Below are 12,939 nucleotides of genomic sequence, written 5' to 3'. Positions count from 1 at the left end.
GTGATTGGCTGGGATAAGACACTGCCTCCCCCAGTCATGGGCTGAGCCAGGACACTGCCACCTCAGTGATTGGCTGAGCCAGGACACTGCCACTCCAGTGATTGGCTAAATCAGGATACCGCCACCCTAGTGATTGGCAATTTTCTAGGAAGTAGAAAGAAAAAAACAAAAACCACTGGAGTCCCCCTTTGTTGTCACAGACCCAGTCCCTTTAGGTTTATCTGAGAAATGTGAGAGAGGCCATTGAAATACATTTTGGTTTTATTATAGATAATGCAGCTAATTAACCATTCCAAATGCTAATGAATAAATACCCACAATGCATCCCTCCAACCAAGAAATAAATAAGAATATTAATCAGAACCATAAATATTTCTTTTTTTTTCTCCCAAATCACAGAAATAAACCGTCCCTCCCTATAATACTGTCCTGAAATATAGCAGCTATCTCTTTATTAAACACTCAGGCCGCCACGTTCTCGCCTTCACGCTCCCCTATCTACAAGTGGGCCTCTGGCACCATAGGTCAGCTCACTGTCATGTGACCATAACTCACAGCTAGGCTTTTCTGCACACATTCAGCTCATGGGCCTAAGCCTGTATATATACAACATGGCCTAGGCTGAGTTGCTTGTTGGTGCCCCCTGCTGGCACCAATATCCCATGGCACATGCCCCATTAGCCACACCTCCTAACGTGACACTCGGTTGCAGGGAATCCTGGGTCTTTGTTGATAAAATGAGCTATACAATCAACTCTTTTAATACTAAGGCTCTGTTTGTGATACGTAATTGTATTGCACTCTGTTGGGATATCTGTGGCTTTGACCGTAAGAACAGTGTAGTCCAAACCTTTAAGGACTTATAAGCCAATGGGATCTGTTGAAAACTGGATTCACCACATCGGTCTCGACTCCCTTTAAGAAGCACTCACAGATTATTTTTCCCATCCCATATATTGCACACTCACCATCACTATTCCTGCAGTGTCCTCTGTTTCATCCCAGCTCTACTGCATTCATACATTTTATTATTGCAGCTGGGTCATGTGATCTCTGCTCAGCCACCATCTTGACTTTCAGATTTCAAACTGCATTCTCTTCCTTAAAATCTTTTAGCAATCCCATGGTGCATCGGTATGGTCAGCTAGAAGCAGTACCATCTCTACCTGCTTAGGGAACAGTGTAATAATCCTTGTGTCTACATATTACTATAGTCATCATCAGTAACTCTAATGGGAGTTTCTGTCTCCCCCATGTGGAGAACTTCTATGGAACAGTCCGTACAGCTTGATCGTACAGGAGGGTTTGCTGGCTGAGATGGTGACGCCATTAAGAGCACAGAAACACATGTAATTTCCAGGGGGGTCACAATGAGATCATGTGATCCAAATGAATGATAGGATTCCAGGGTTTTTGAATAGAACTGAGGTAATACTAGCTGAATTAGATATTCTGACTAGCTGTATAATGAATAATTTAAAAAAAATCCAGTAGTGCTTCTTTAAGAACAGAAACCATTGGGGTAGTGTGAACAGAGTCTTCTATATTATATGTTAGGACAGCACCACCAACAATCTAAGCATATGGATTGTATGGGTTGTAAATTGTCTGCCCTGGTTCTGTATTAGGTCACTGTGCAGTGATCTAGCATACAGAAATCCCATTTGCGGAGCCTGGTTCTTACATTTCCTCTGACCTAAATGTATCAAGCTCTGATGAAAAGTCCAAAAATATCTCCACATTAGGGTTAGCGCAAGAGTCAATTAATCAGATTGTCGAGGCAAGATTCCCCCAGGTAACAGGCAAGGACGGCTCCGTCTACGGTAAAGCGAGACTCTTCCGCTACTGGAGGGGGACCAGAAGAGTAAGCAAGCCTGGACTATGGACCCACACAACGATAGCTGGATGGTTTACCCCATAATACAGCAAATATAATTTGCCATACAGTAAAGGTCCTTTAATCCAAAAATTTGGAATTACTACCTATTTGGCGCCAGGCAAAAATAATCACAGTTGTGGATTGGCAGGGACTACCAACAGTTAAGTGGATTAAAGGGAACCCGCCATGTTGAAAATGTGGCCCAATCTGCAGGAAGAACGTGATATAGTAGGAGGAGCTAAACAGATCAATATACATATAGCACTAATTATTTATATATTTTAACCTCTGCTCAGTCGAGGCTTATGAGTATAGAAAGTAGATCCGCCCACTGGACTCCTAAGCCCATAATAAACAGAAGTTTACATAAATAAAATACATGAAAAAAAGTTCTACCAAATCTTTTTCCATAATGTTATATATCAATCGGCTCAGCTCATTCTCCTCTATAACACGATGAAGACAGTTTATATAAAGTGCAGGAGTGTCAGGGATCAGTGTCACCAAGCGTTGATGCTTTCGCAGCAGTGTTCTAAATGTAGGGTCTGGCACCTTGGAGAACCAAAGCAGCAGTATGGATTCCAACTAACTTGAAGCCCATGGGCCCCAGTGTAAAATTAGTCACAGTCCCCTCAACTATAATGTTTTATTTATAGTACTGGCCTCATCTTATGGGAAAGATTTTATAGGCCCCCTTAGGCTCTTGGGCTAGGTGCAACCCTCCGCACCCTACCTCGCCAAAAAGAACCCCAAACCCATTGAATATTGACAATAGCAGCACAGAAGTATTATATGAAATAAAGATTAGGTGTATGTATATTACTTATTAACCTGCATTGGATTGTTATTACTTCATCTGCACCTCCAATTGAATGTCTACTTATTCTCCTCAGCTTCCATATGGCTTATCATATCTTATCCTGGTTTATGGTGATCAGACTTCTATAGACAATAGGTTCTGGTTGCCTACATTGGGTGATCCACCATAGACAATAGGTTCTGGTTGCCTACATTGGGTGATCCACCATAGACAATAGGTTCTGGTTGCCTACATTGGGTGATCCACCATAGACAATAGGTTCTGGTTGCCTACATTGGGTGATCCACCATAGACAATAGGTTCTGGTTGCCTACATTGGGTGATCCACCATAGACAATAGGTTCTGGTTGCCTACATTGGGTGATCCACCATAGACAATAGGTTCTGGTTGCCTACATTGGGTGATCCACCATAGACAATAGGTTCTGGTTGCCCACATTGGGTGATCCACCAGCTTGTGATGTCTATAGGGCTCTTAGATCCCCTCAGGGAAAAGGGTTTTGATCTGAACTGTTGGCCGAAAGACATTTCGGCCCACTGTGACCATGTCTACAGCCAGCTTATCCCAACACCTCATGTCACACATTCGTTCCAAAAGTCTCCATTCACTCCTTGTAAAATTTGCTTGGCTGTCTCTCTGAGAAGGACTACTCGCCATGTGACAGTCCACTCCTGTGTTTATTATGTCTCTCGAGCTATCTCCTGGAGTCTTAACTTCTCAGCCCACTGTTCTTCTGCACCCTCAACACATAGCTGAAAAATACCCCCATGAAACTCCTATTTTACCCCATAACACCCCAAGATGGCACCTGTATTATTCAAAACAAGGGAGGGGAATAGGATAGGAGCAGACAGGGGGAAGGTAGGAGACAGAGAGCACTGTGGTGAATGGGAAACACGGGAGAAGAGAGAGACAATATGGAGAGGTCAAACATGGTCAACCGAAGAAAGGATGGAAACTAGAAAAATGTAAAACACAGGGTAATTCAAAAGGGCAAAGAGAGAGAAGAAAATATTAGTGGGAGGAGAAGGAAGGAAGAACACAAGAAGGGAAAATGAAAGGAAGACGTTGAAGAAGATGAAAAAGCAATTAAAAAAAGAGAGAATCTAGAAAAAAAGGTCTGGAGATAGGCGAGTTAAGAAAGTGCTGGGTGAGATCTTGGTGGCTTGGCCTGTACATCAGATGCCCCCAAGTCCCAGAGGGATAATTCAGTTACCCCAGTCATTGTCATGGTGCTGAGCTGCGATGATAATAACCACTGTGAGGATGGTGCACAGGACCATGGCAGCAATCCCCACTGCCAGGCTAATGAAGGAGAAGTTCCGGGCCTCTCGTGAAGCTATCTCCGCAGACATGATGTCTCCTCGAGCCAAAGCTGTCCTCACCTGTAGGAATAAAGGGAGATGAGATCAAACTGTGTACCAATTCTACTACCATGGAAGAACAAGTGGTATAGGGATAAGTGAGCCTCATGAATGTACCACCATAAAGATGGTATTGTACTTCTGTAAGGGAATTGTGGATGCTGCTATGTCTTTAGGTCTCTCTTAACTGCACTGTGCCTTTCTCTACTCAGGGCAGATATATACATTTATATGGGGTTGTTATATATTGGACTGTGTAATGTTGTCACCAAGACACAGGAGGTCATGACTTATTCATGTAGCTACCAAGGTCTATGGAGGGTGATCACTTGATTGGAAGGCTGCTCGGTTTGTGCACCCAAGGTCATAACAGTTCGGGCAGAGGAATAGAGTAGGCTGCTGCTGCTAAGCATAGCCAGTCACGCATGAATGGTCACCCAAGCACCATGGCACTACCTGCATCAGAGTTGCTGGAGACATGCTCCGGGTACAGGATTAAAGTAGTACATTTAAAAACTGAGCAAGGGTGCTATATTTAAAAAAAAAAAAGCTTTCTGCTTCCATTTCTTTGAGTGATGCGTTGACCCTGCAAGAACTGCCCTTTCAGCCAATCGGTGACTACAGTGGTGACCCACCTTGGCTGGCTAGAAGGGTTAGTTTCTGAAGGCTTGACACAACACAGGAACCAGGAAGCAGCAATGAGAAGCATATAGAAATGGTGGTGGGGGGGGGGGATCAGGGCAGATGAATATGGCTTCTTTTTTGGCACTTAGACATTATTTTCCACAACTGGAATACCCCTTTAAAGCAAGATGCTTTTGGAGTTATGTCCACGGCCAGTAGGTCTTTAGGAAAGCTAGCAGAAAGGGAGAAATCATGCATGTTTGCCCTGCTGTAAACAATGTTCTGAACAAACTTTGTAACTGGTTTAAGACTGGACCTCCCATCTTGGAAAGACCACATATTGTTTTGTTCATTTAGCTGTTTCAAGTAAACGCATGCAAAATCGTATTCCTGTCTGGTTTGTTCCTGGATTGTACTATTATGGTACCTTCCAAATCTGGAATTATGTAAGAAAAAGAGATGATCGCAACTCAAGCCTAGGCCGTATCCATGTTTTCCTGAACTCCTTAGGGCTGCATCCAATTTCTTCAGCTACCAGTATTCAAAGGCCGAACGACCAGACTCAAGTATGCTCGAGTGGTGGTCATCTCTAGTAAGAAAACACGGACTAACAAGCACTGTAGCTTTAGAGGTTCCATAGCTGAAAACAAATAGTCCCTCTTATTTCTGGTTTATACTGCTAAATCCTCATCATAATGCAACAATTTAACAGGGGCCCGGATTCTCCAAGGGTTCTATAGCAGACACTGGGTCACTGTCATTCAAAACATCTTTCTTCCATGCGGTCACCTATGTGGTTCCTAATAATTGGAAATCATTGATTTACCAAAAACGACTCCTTACCCCCCAAAACAACTCAAAGGTCTCACTTCCCTACAATCTGCTGTTTGTTGATAGATTCAATTTGTCTCTAGTAACAGCTAAATTAGGACAGAACACAGGAAGTGGGTGGGGCTTAGCATTTGTTGTATTCACGAAAAAGAATGCCAGAGCTGAGCTGACCCTGGGCTGTGTACCTGCAAGATGATCCTGTTTGCCTACTGAAAAAGTTCCGAACTTAGACTGAAAGGTAAATCAAGGCTTCTCTTTCATCAATTACCACCCATAGGTTTGAGGGCAACTGTGTGTTGCGTAAATAGTAGTGTACCTACTGTTGTACTGGTACTGCTGAGTAATCTGCTTTAGCCTTATAACCCCTTCTTTGCTGCTGCTTTTATATATATATATATATATATATATATATATATATATTTCTGCTCACATAGCACCCTGCAAAGCCAGTGCATCAGTAACCCTCTTTCTACCTAGAGCTTTATTGTGTACATCACTACCCACGCTTAGTGCCAGGCTATTCATTGAACTTTTACCAGCACTGTCATAGCAAAGTATATGCTGTGCTGTGATTGGCTAGAGAAGGGAAAGGCGGTCCTGTATGTGCACTACTGGCAAACAGCCCAGCTCTGGTCCTGCCCCCTGAAATGGAGAGAATGATAAATAGCAGTGCACCATGGAGGGGACTCTAAGCAGGGCCGATTCTGGGGTCTGTGCCGCCTAAGGCAAACCTCAGGCCGCCGCCCCCCTCACTGGCACCCGAACCTTCAGAGGAAGAGGAGCCCTGCAACCTGGATAGGTATGTATTCCTCTTTGCATATCGTCAGCGTCGGCCACGTACCGCTATTACACGGCTGATCGTTGTCTTTATTACACGGAACGATAATCGGCCAGATAGGGCCGATTCGGAGGATTATCGTTCTGTGTAATAGTACCCAAAGGGGCTTAAGACCAGTAGAGAGGGCAGTAAAATTACCTTGTCATCTCAGCAAGGGGTTAATCTAACAAAACCAGGCAGGTATTTTAAATATCCTTTGAAATGACAGATCCACTTTAAGGCACAAAATCTTTGATATCTTAAACCTTGATCACCATTTTGAATCCTATATATGATATGTAGTCCAAAAAGAAATGCTACTGTAACTCAACATCATACTGCATACAGTTCTGCATACCTAGGAGTAGGTTGTGGTTGGCCAAGATACAAGTAGCAAGAGAATAATAGGTGACCTCCCACCACCACCCCGACCTCTCATGGCTTGCCCTACTCCACTGCTTTGATATGCAATCTCCGCTTTGTGCTTTTTTTCCTTCTCCTTTTCTATATAATTTCTTCTCCGCTCCATTAGATTATTCTGGTCTACAAAAACCCCAACACCCTCAGGGTCCCTGTTCTCTTGTCTGTGCTCGTCTGTTCTGTAATGTGCTTTACTGATGCCATTATCTATTGGACCACACATGAGCGTTCGCATGTAGAAGGAGGTGATGCTCACATCTGTAATTCGCCTACTTCATTTTTAATAAAAAATAATAATTGAAGCGATAAACCATGGAGTGATGTAGCGATGGAGGAAACAGTTTGTTCTGCTACAGATCGGAGCCTCCACCCACACAGAGACACCAAGGAGACTTATGAAGTCTGCACGTAAATGACAAAACGGCTGCTATGGAACTATTAGGAAACCGAATCTCCATCTACAGAGGCACATGAACACAAGAAGAACACTCGAAAAACATCAAAAACACCTCCTGCTATAGAAGGACCACAAGCAATTAGATGGGAACCGACCAAAGTCAACATTTTTGACCAAATAAGCTTAATATCCCCATAGACAGATGGACTCGCTATCTGCATAGTACGGAAAATAAACCGAACCCAGGGAAATACAGTTTTACATGTTTTTGGAAGAATTCCAATTGTTCTTTGCAATCGCTAGCACGTTCTGAAATGCCACCTGCTGGGAGGAACATTGGGGACAAGCGGAAAAATAAAATGGAGTAAACATGTACAGAATGAAGAGATGGAGATTGTTGCTGTAAAAGAACTGCAACTTGAACAGAATGGGTCTCGCCGTAAACTCCGTATCAGGTCATAATTTCTCTTTATAACATGCAAAATGATCGATATCTTCTAATAAAACCTCAAGATGTCAATGACAACAGACAGTGACTTTTTGGCCAGAAAAATAAAAACAGACGTGGCAATATCTTTATGGATTTAAGTTTTTTTAAAAAAAAAAAAAAAAACTCTTAGACTAGAGATGAGAACAACTGGTGCATGTTCGAGTCCAGTCGTTCGGCATTTGAATACTAGTGGCTGAAGACGTTGGAGTTGGAGACGTGGGAGTCCAGAAAAGAACTGATACTGCCTATGGCCCATGGCTGTAACCAGGTTTTCCAGAACTTTCTAGGGCTGCGTCCAACTTCTTCAGCCACGAGTATTCAAGTGTAGAATGATCGGATCTCTATCTAAGACCTTAGGTATCTGCAACCAGGTGGAAAGCCATGCCAAGATTAGCAAACAGGGGAACACGTGGCACATGGTAAATACAGTAAACAATGTCTCCCTATCTGTTTAGCATTCTAGAACATGGGTCTCCAAACTGCGTCCCTCCAGCTGTTGCAAAACTACATTTCCCATTATGCCTGGACAGCCAAATCCAAAGCTTTAGCTTTCCAGGCTTCATGGGAATTATGGTTTTGCAAGAGCTGGAGGGCCGCAGTTTGGAGACCCATGTTCTAGAACATCATAGAAAACAGTAGATGAACTAGATCAAATATCGTAAGTTCCACAAAGACTACGTGTATAAACGTATAGTGTTCTCTGACGAGACCCATAATGACTAGGTATACATATTCTTAGATTTCTCACTTTTGGGCCCTGGATCCCAGCACTGATTGCCCAAGCACTAAGCTCATGACCAAAACAATAGAAAAATTGGAACGTTTTAATCAAAAGTAGATAGACCTGACCAAAAGATGCACTGATCCTAGAAATACAGATTTTATGCTTTTTCTAAGACCCCAATGGCTATATTTTCTAGAGACATCAATTACAACTAGAGATGAGCACAACTGGAGCATGCTTGAGTCCAATCATTCTGCATTTGATTACCGGTGGCTAAAGAAGTTGGATGCAGCCCTAGGGAATCCTGGAAAACATAGATACAGTACAGCGTATGGCCTATGGCTGTTTACATGTTTTCCAGGACTCCCTAGGACTCCACCAAACTTCTTCAGCCACTGGTATTCAAATGCCAAACGATCATCCTCAAGCATATTCAAGTTGCGCTCATCTCTAGTTACAACCAAAAGACCATATGAGCATTATAAACTAAACTATAAGCACGGTGTGGTGTCCCATCTTTGAGTCCTAGACCTACGACACTGATATTCAACCACCCAATCCACCATGAAAATGCCAACAGTAGAAGAACTTGACCAAATATGGTGGGAGACTCGCCAATTCTGAGCATACAGATTCATAGTTTACTCCAAGCACTGGCCGGTTGTATTCTGCTATTGGAACCTGGGACTGTAAGCATGGAGACTGTGCACATGATGGGTTATGACAGCCCTTTATAAGTTTGTCTCAGAGGTTACGTTGCTCAATCAAGCCGAAAAACATCACCATAAATTTATAGGTTATTCCAGTGAGCAGGATAAGGCATTATTGGAAGGAAGTGTATTCGGATATTACTACCCATGAGTCGGATATAGAAGGACATTGTGTCAGGGTCAGACCGACCCACCAACCAACTCAGGCTCCTTCTTTTGGTCCAGGATCTGACACAATAATAAGGCCAAAGGTCAAGACAACCTTATTCGTTGGTGGCTATGAAGCCAATCACTTGCACTAGGGTCTATGTTTTATGGGATGGTTTACAAATAACCTATTATTGATGTAATAATATGTACATGTTCTAAAGGGTCAACCACCAGAATTGTTGCTTTGGTGGAGCCAACCACCCCCAGTCTGATGTGGAATACTAAGGATTTGGTTCTCCATACGTTCTCAATGTTATCAAGATGCTGTCAGACACCTCTGGTGGTGGCTTATACCAGATATAAAAGAAACAGACAGCTGAAATCTGACATGCCCAATCCTTTTCTCCCCAAACATCTGCAATCTAGTAGTCTGGAGGCCACCATACACATTACAGAACAGAACAAGAAAGAATAAACTCAAAAGATCTGTCGAGAGTCGTCCTAGTGTCTCATACGAAGAGTATGGCTATTCTTTCACTCGTGATGGGGACGTGCAGGTTTTAACCCTCTAACTTCCCACCAGGTCACACCCACCTGCACAGCCTTTATGATGGCAATAACTCCAGTGGGCCAGAAGCAGCAGATTGTGGTGAGCACAGCGATCGGCATATAATCGTGAGGAGGACGTCGCGGCTCTAAGAGGGCCAGTCCAGGTGGGATCTGAGGTGGTGGAATCCCAGGCTGGGGCGGAACTGTCCCAGCTGGGTATTGCTGTTGAAAAGATGACAAAAGGTTAATGAAAGTAAAAAGAAGTATAGAAACACAGCATAAATATAGACATTACTCTATCTCCCATAGGGGCTTTGATCCAGCTTTTTTAGAGTGCCAAAAGGTAAATCTAGTCAACTCACTACATTGACGATTTTCTACTCAAGGGTTTGGAAGAGCTGAGTGGCAACCCTTGTGGTTCCCTGATGGCAGCCATACTGGTTGCCACCCAGCTCCTCTGCTAGAAACACACCATAAATATAGACATTACTCTATATCTCATTGGGGCTTTGATCCAGCTTTATTAGAGTCCCAAAAGGTAAATCTTGAAATCCTGTCAACTCACTACATTGACAATTTTCCACTAAAGGGTTTGGAAGACTTGAGTGACAACCTTTGTGGTTCCCTGATGGCAGCCATACTGGTTGTCACCCAGCTCCTCTCCCAGAAATTGGTGGCTTTTTATTTAGGGGACGTTCTTTAATGCAGTTTTTTTATTACCCACCATAACAAACAACTAGGTGTATATGTGACGGGTCTGTACTCACCGTTCCCATAGGATATACTGGGACGTAGGCTGTGCAGGGCTGCAGGTGCATGGGATACCCTGTTGCTTGTGGCACATACCCTCCAACCGGCAGGGTCCCTGTGGGCGTGTGAGTCTGCACCACATACCCTTGGGGGGCCGGTGGTGCTCCTGTAAATGGGGTCTCCGGAAGATATTCTGTAGCATTCTGACGGGGAAGCGTAGCACTAGTTGGCTGGGGTGGAGGATCATTATAACCTGGAATAACTCCATTACAGGGACCCTCCCCCACCGGTTGGTTATAAGGTGGAGGGGAACTATGGGGTCCAGAGTCCGGAGGGCCTAGAGAGAACGAGGAGGCAGAGCAGGAGGGGGCGAAAAAGAAAAGAGAGAGGATGCTGTCAGTCACAGCTCTGTAGATAACAACCCCCTGGGGCAACAACAGGTCAGAACACACAAGAAGTGACAGGGCTAACCGCACACATCCAAATATAGACACACACACAATACACACAGTATATAGGCGGCCAATATAGTCGCACAAGCATCGTGTAGCTATATACACATACAGCAGATATAAATACAGTATATTGTATATAGTACGTACACAAATACTGTCACATATAGTAGATACATCTAATATATACATGTGTTCATACATCCTGTAGTAGATGGGTGTTTGTGAATATATTAGATAGACCACCTATGGGTATTTACCATATAAACACATACACAATAGATATATATTTGGGATCAATGTAAATGGCCTAGCACAGATGGCCCCTGTACATCACATCTCCAACATCCATTCCATCACAGCCCCTCTCGGGTCCTCTCTCCGGGTCCCCAGCTGTGACTGGGGGTTATTTGGTGAGGAGGATGATGATGATGAACATCACACAGGACACGACCGGGGGACATGGAAGGATGAAGGCTACAGACAGACGTCAGGTGCATGGACTGATCATCCCGGCATATATTCCCCCACATCCCACCACCCCATTCTCTTTCATCCATGATGTCATCTGTATCCCCCCTCACCTGTTTTCTCGCTGGACATGTCTCTGGGGGGAGGGAGCTGTGCTGATTTTTTTAGGGGGGTCCTCGGATGGATGTGGCAGGATGGGGGGTCTCTCCTCGCCCCCGCTCACCGTCTCCCCCCCTCAGAGCTTCTCTTCTGATCCTGCACCAATTCTTTCTGCAGTAGCCTGTCTGCCTCCCTCCCTCCTCTCTCCTCCTCCTCCTCTGATTCTCTCACCCCCTCTCCTTTCCTCCTGTGATTTCCCTCCTCTTCCCTGTAATTCTCTTTTTCTGTGTCCCCCCACTGGTCCTGTCTTCTCCTCCTCCCAATATTCTCCCTCTGCTTCCACTTCACTTTCCCCTCCTTCTGTTCTCTCGGTTCCTCTGTAGTTCTCTCCTCTTTCTTCTTCTCCTTCTAAAGGTCACCGTCGTTCGTTTGTCTCAGGGAACAATGGGTTAATTTCAAATATTGTGTCAACAATGGCAATGACAGCCCGTTCTCCTTCCCTGGGGGCGGATGGGGGGGCTGGGTAGGTCCAGATTTTTGTCCTTAAGATCCTTGTCACATCATTATTCTCCAGACGGGTACATGTTAGGAAGAGACTGTTACGTCGGATCCTTGCAGATCCTACGTGAAGCACTCCATCTCCGATGGTCATCCACAGCAGAGACAGGACCAAATCCAACCCCAAAGGCAAGACACTACATTCCCAGCATACGTCAGCATCCAAATAAAATCACCCACAATTGCCATCTTTAGGGCACAATCTAGGACCGCGTATACATCGTCTCCTACCCTTAAAGGGTCTGTATTTTAGGTCATTTTTTCCCTTTAAGTGAAAACACAAACAGGCGGAGAGAGAACCAGCAAATTCTTCACTCTTACCTTTTTTTTTTAATCAACTGCTACATCAAGCTTGGCGGTTTCAATTTCCACAGAGGGTTCAAAGCTTGACGGTTACTCTACACTAGGTGGCGCTATACTTGAATGTAACAGAAGCTTCTAGAACAAAAGCTAATAGGCAAATAACACTCAAGGGATTACTATGGCTTCGCTGAAACCCCATCCCGCAAAAACCTAAATATAATGGGAACACAGGTTACAATTAACCCAAAAGAATAAGGATAACTACTGAACACGTCTACCTTCCAATCTATTGCCCTCCATTACATTAATTTACATGACTCACATTTGCCCAGGTCAAGCCACCAGGTATACTCATGCCCCCGCACACCCACATCCATACTCAACAAGCTGCCAATACCAACCTATGGCCCAGCTAAGACTCCTCAGTCTTAACCCAAAGGTGTCCCACCCAACTGGTCAGCTCTATGGGGTTTTCATGACATTCTGCAGGATCCCTGAAGGAATTCTTCATGGTGTTGGATGATGCCAAT

At 44.2% G+C, this 12,939-nt stretch overlaps 1 protein-coding gene across 1 annotated transcript; it reads right to left on the bottom strand.

Annotated features, from left to right (window-relative positions):
* Nucleotides 1-296: 296 nt before the first annotated feature.
* PRRT1 (proline rich transmembrane protein 1) lies at nt 297-11,713 on the bottom strand. Its single transcript, XM_069942850.1, has 4 exons — nt 11,563-11,713; nt 10,544-10,863; nt 9,822-9,998; nt 297-4,085 (listed from the first exon to the last, which is right to left on the bottom strand). The coding sequence occupies exons 1-4, from the start codon at nt 11,579-11,581 to the stop codon at nt 3,909-3,911; spliced, it is 693 nt and encodes a 230-aa protein (XP_069798951.1). The 5' UTR covers nt 11,582-11,713; the 3' UTR covers nt 297-3,908.
* Between the last annotated feature and the right edge of the window lie 1,226 nt (nt 11,714-12,939).

Source organism: Dendropsophus ebraccatus, chromosome 10 (genome assembly GCF_027789765.1).
Source record: "Dendropsophus ebraccatus isolate aDenEbr1 chromosome 10, aDenEbr1.pat, whole genome shotgun sequence".
Classification (NCBI taxonomy): domain Eukaryota; kingdom Metazoa; phylum Chordata; class Amphibia; order Anura; family Hylidae; genus Dendropsophus; species Dendropsophus ebraccatus.
This window is presented reverse-complemented; position numbering and strand designations above follow the sequence as displayed.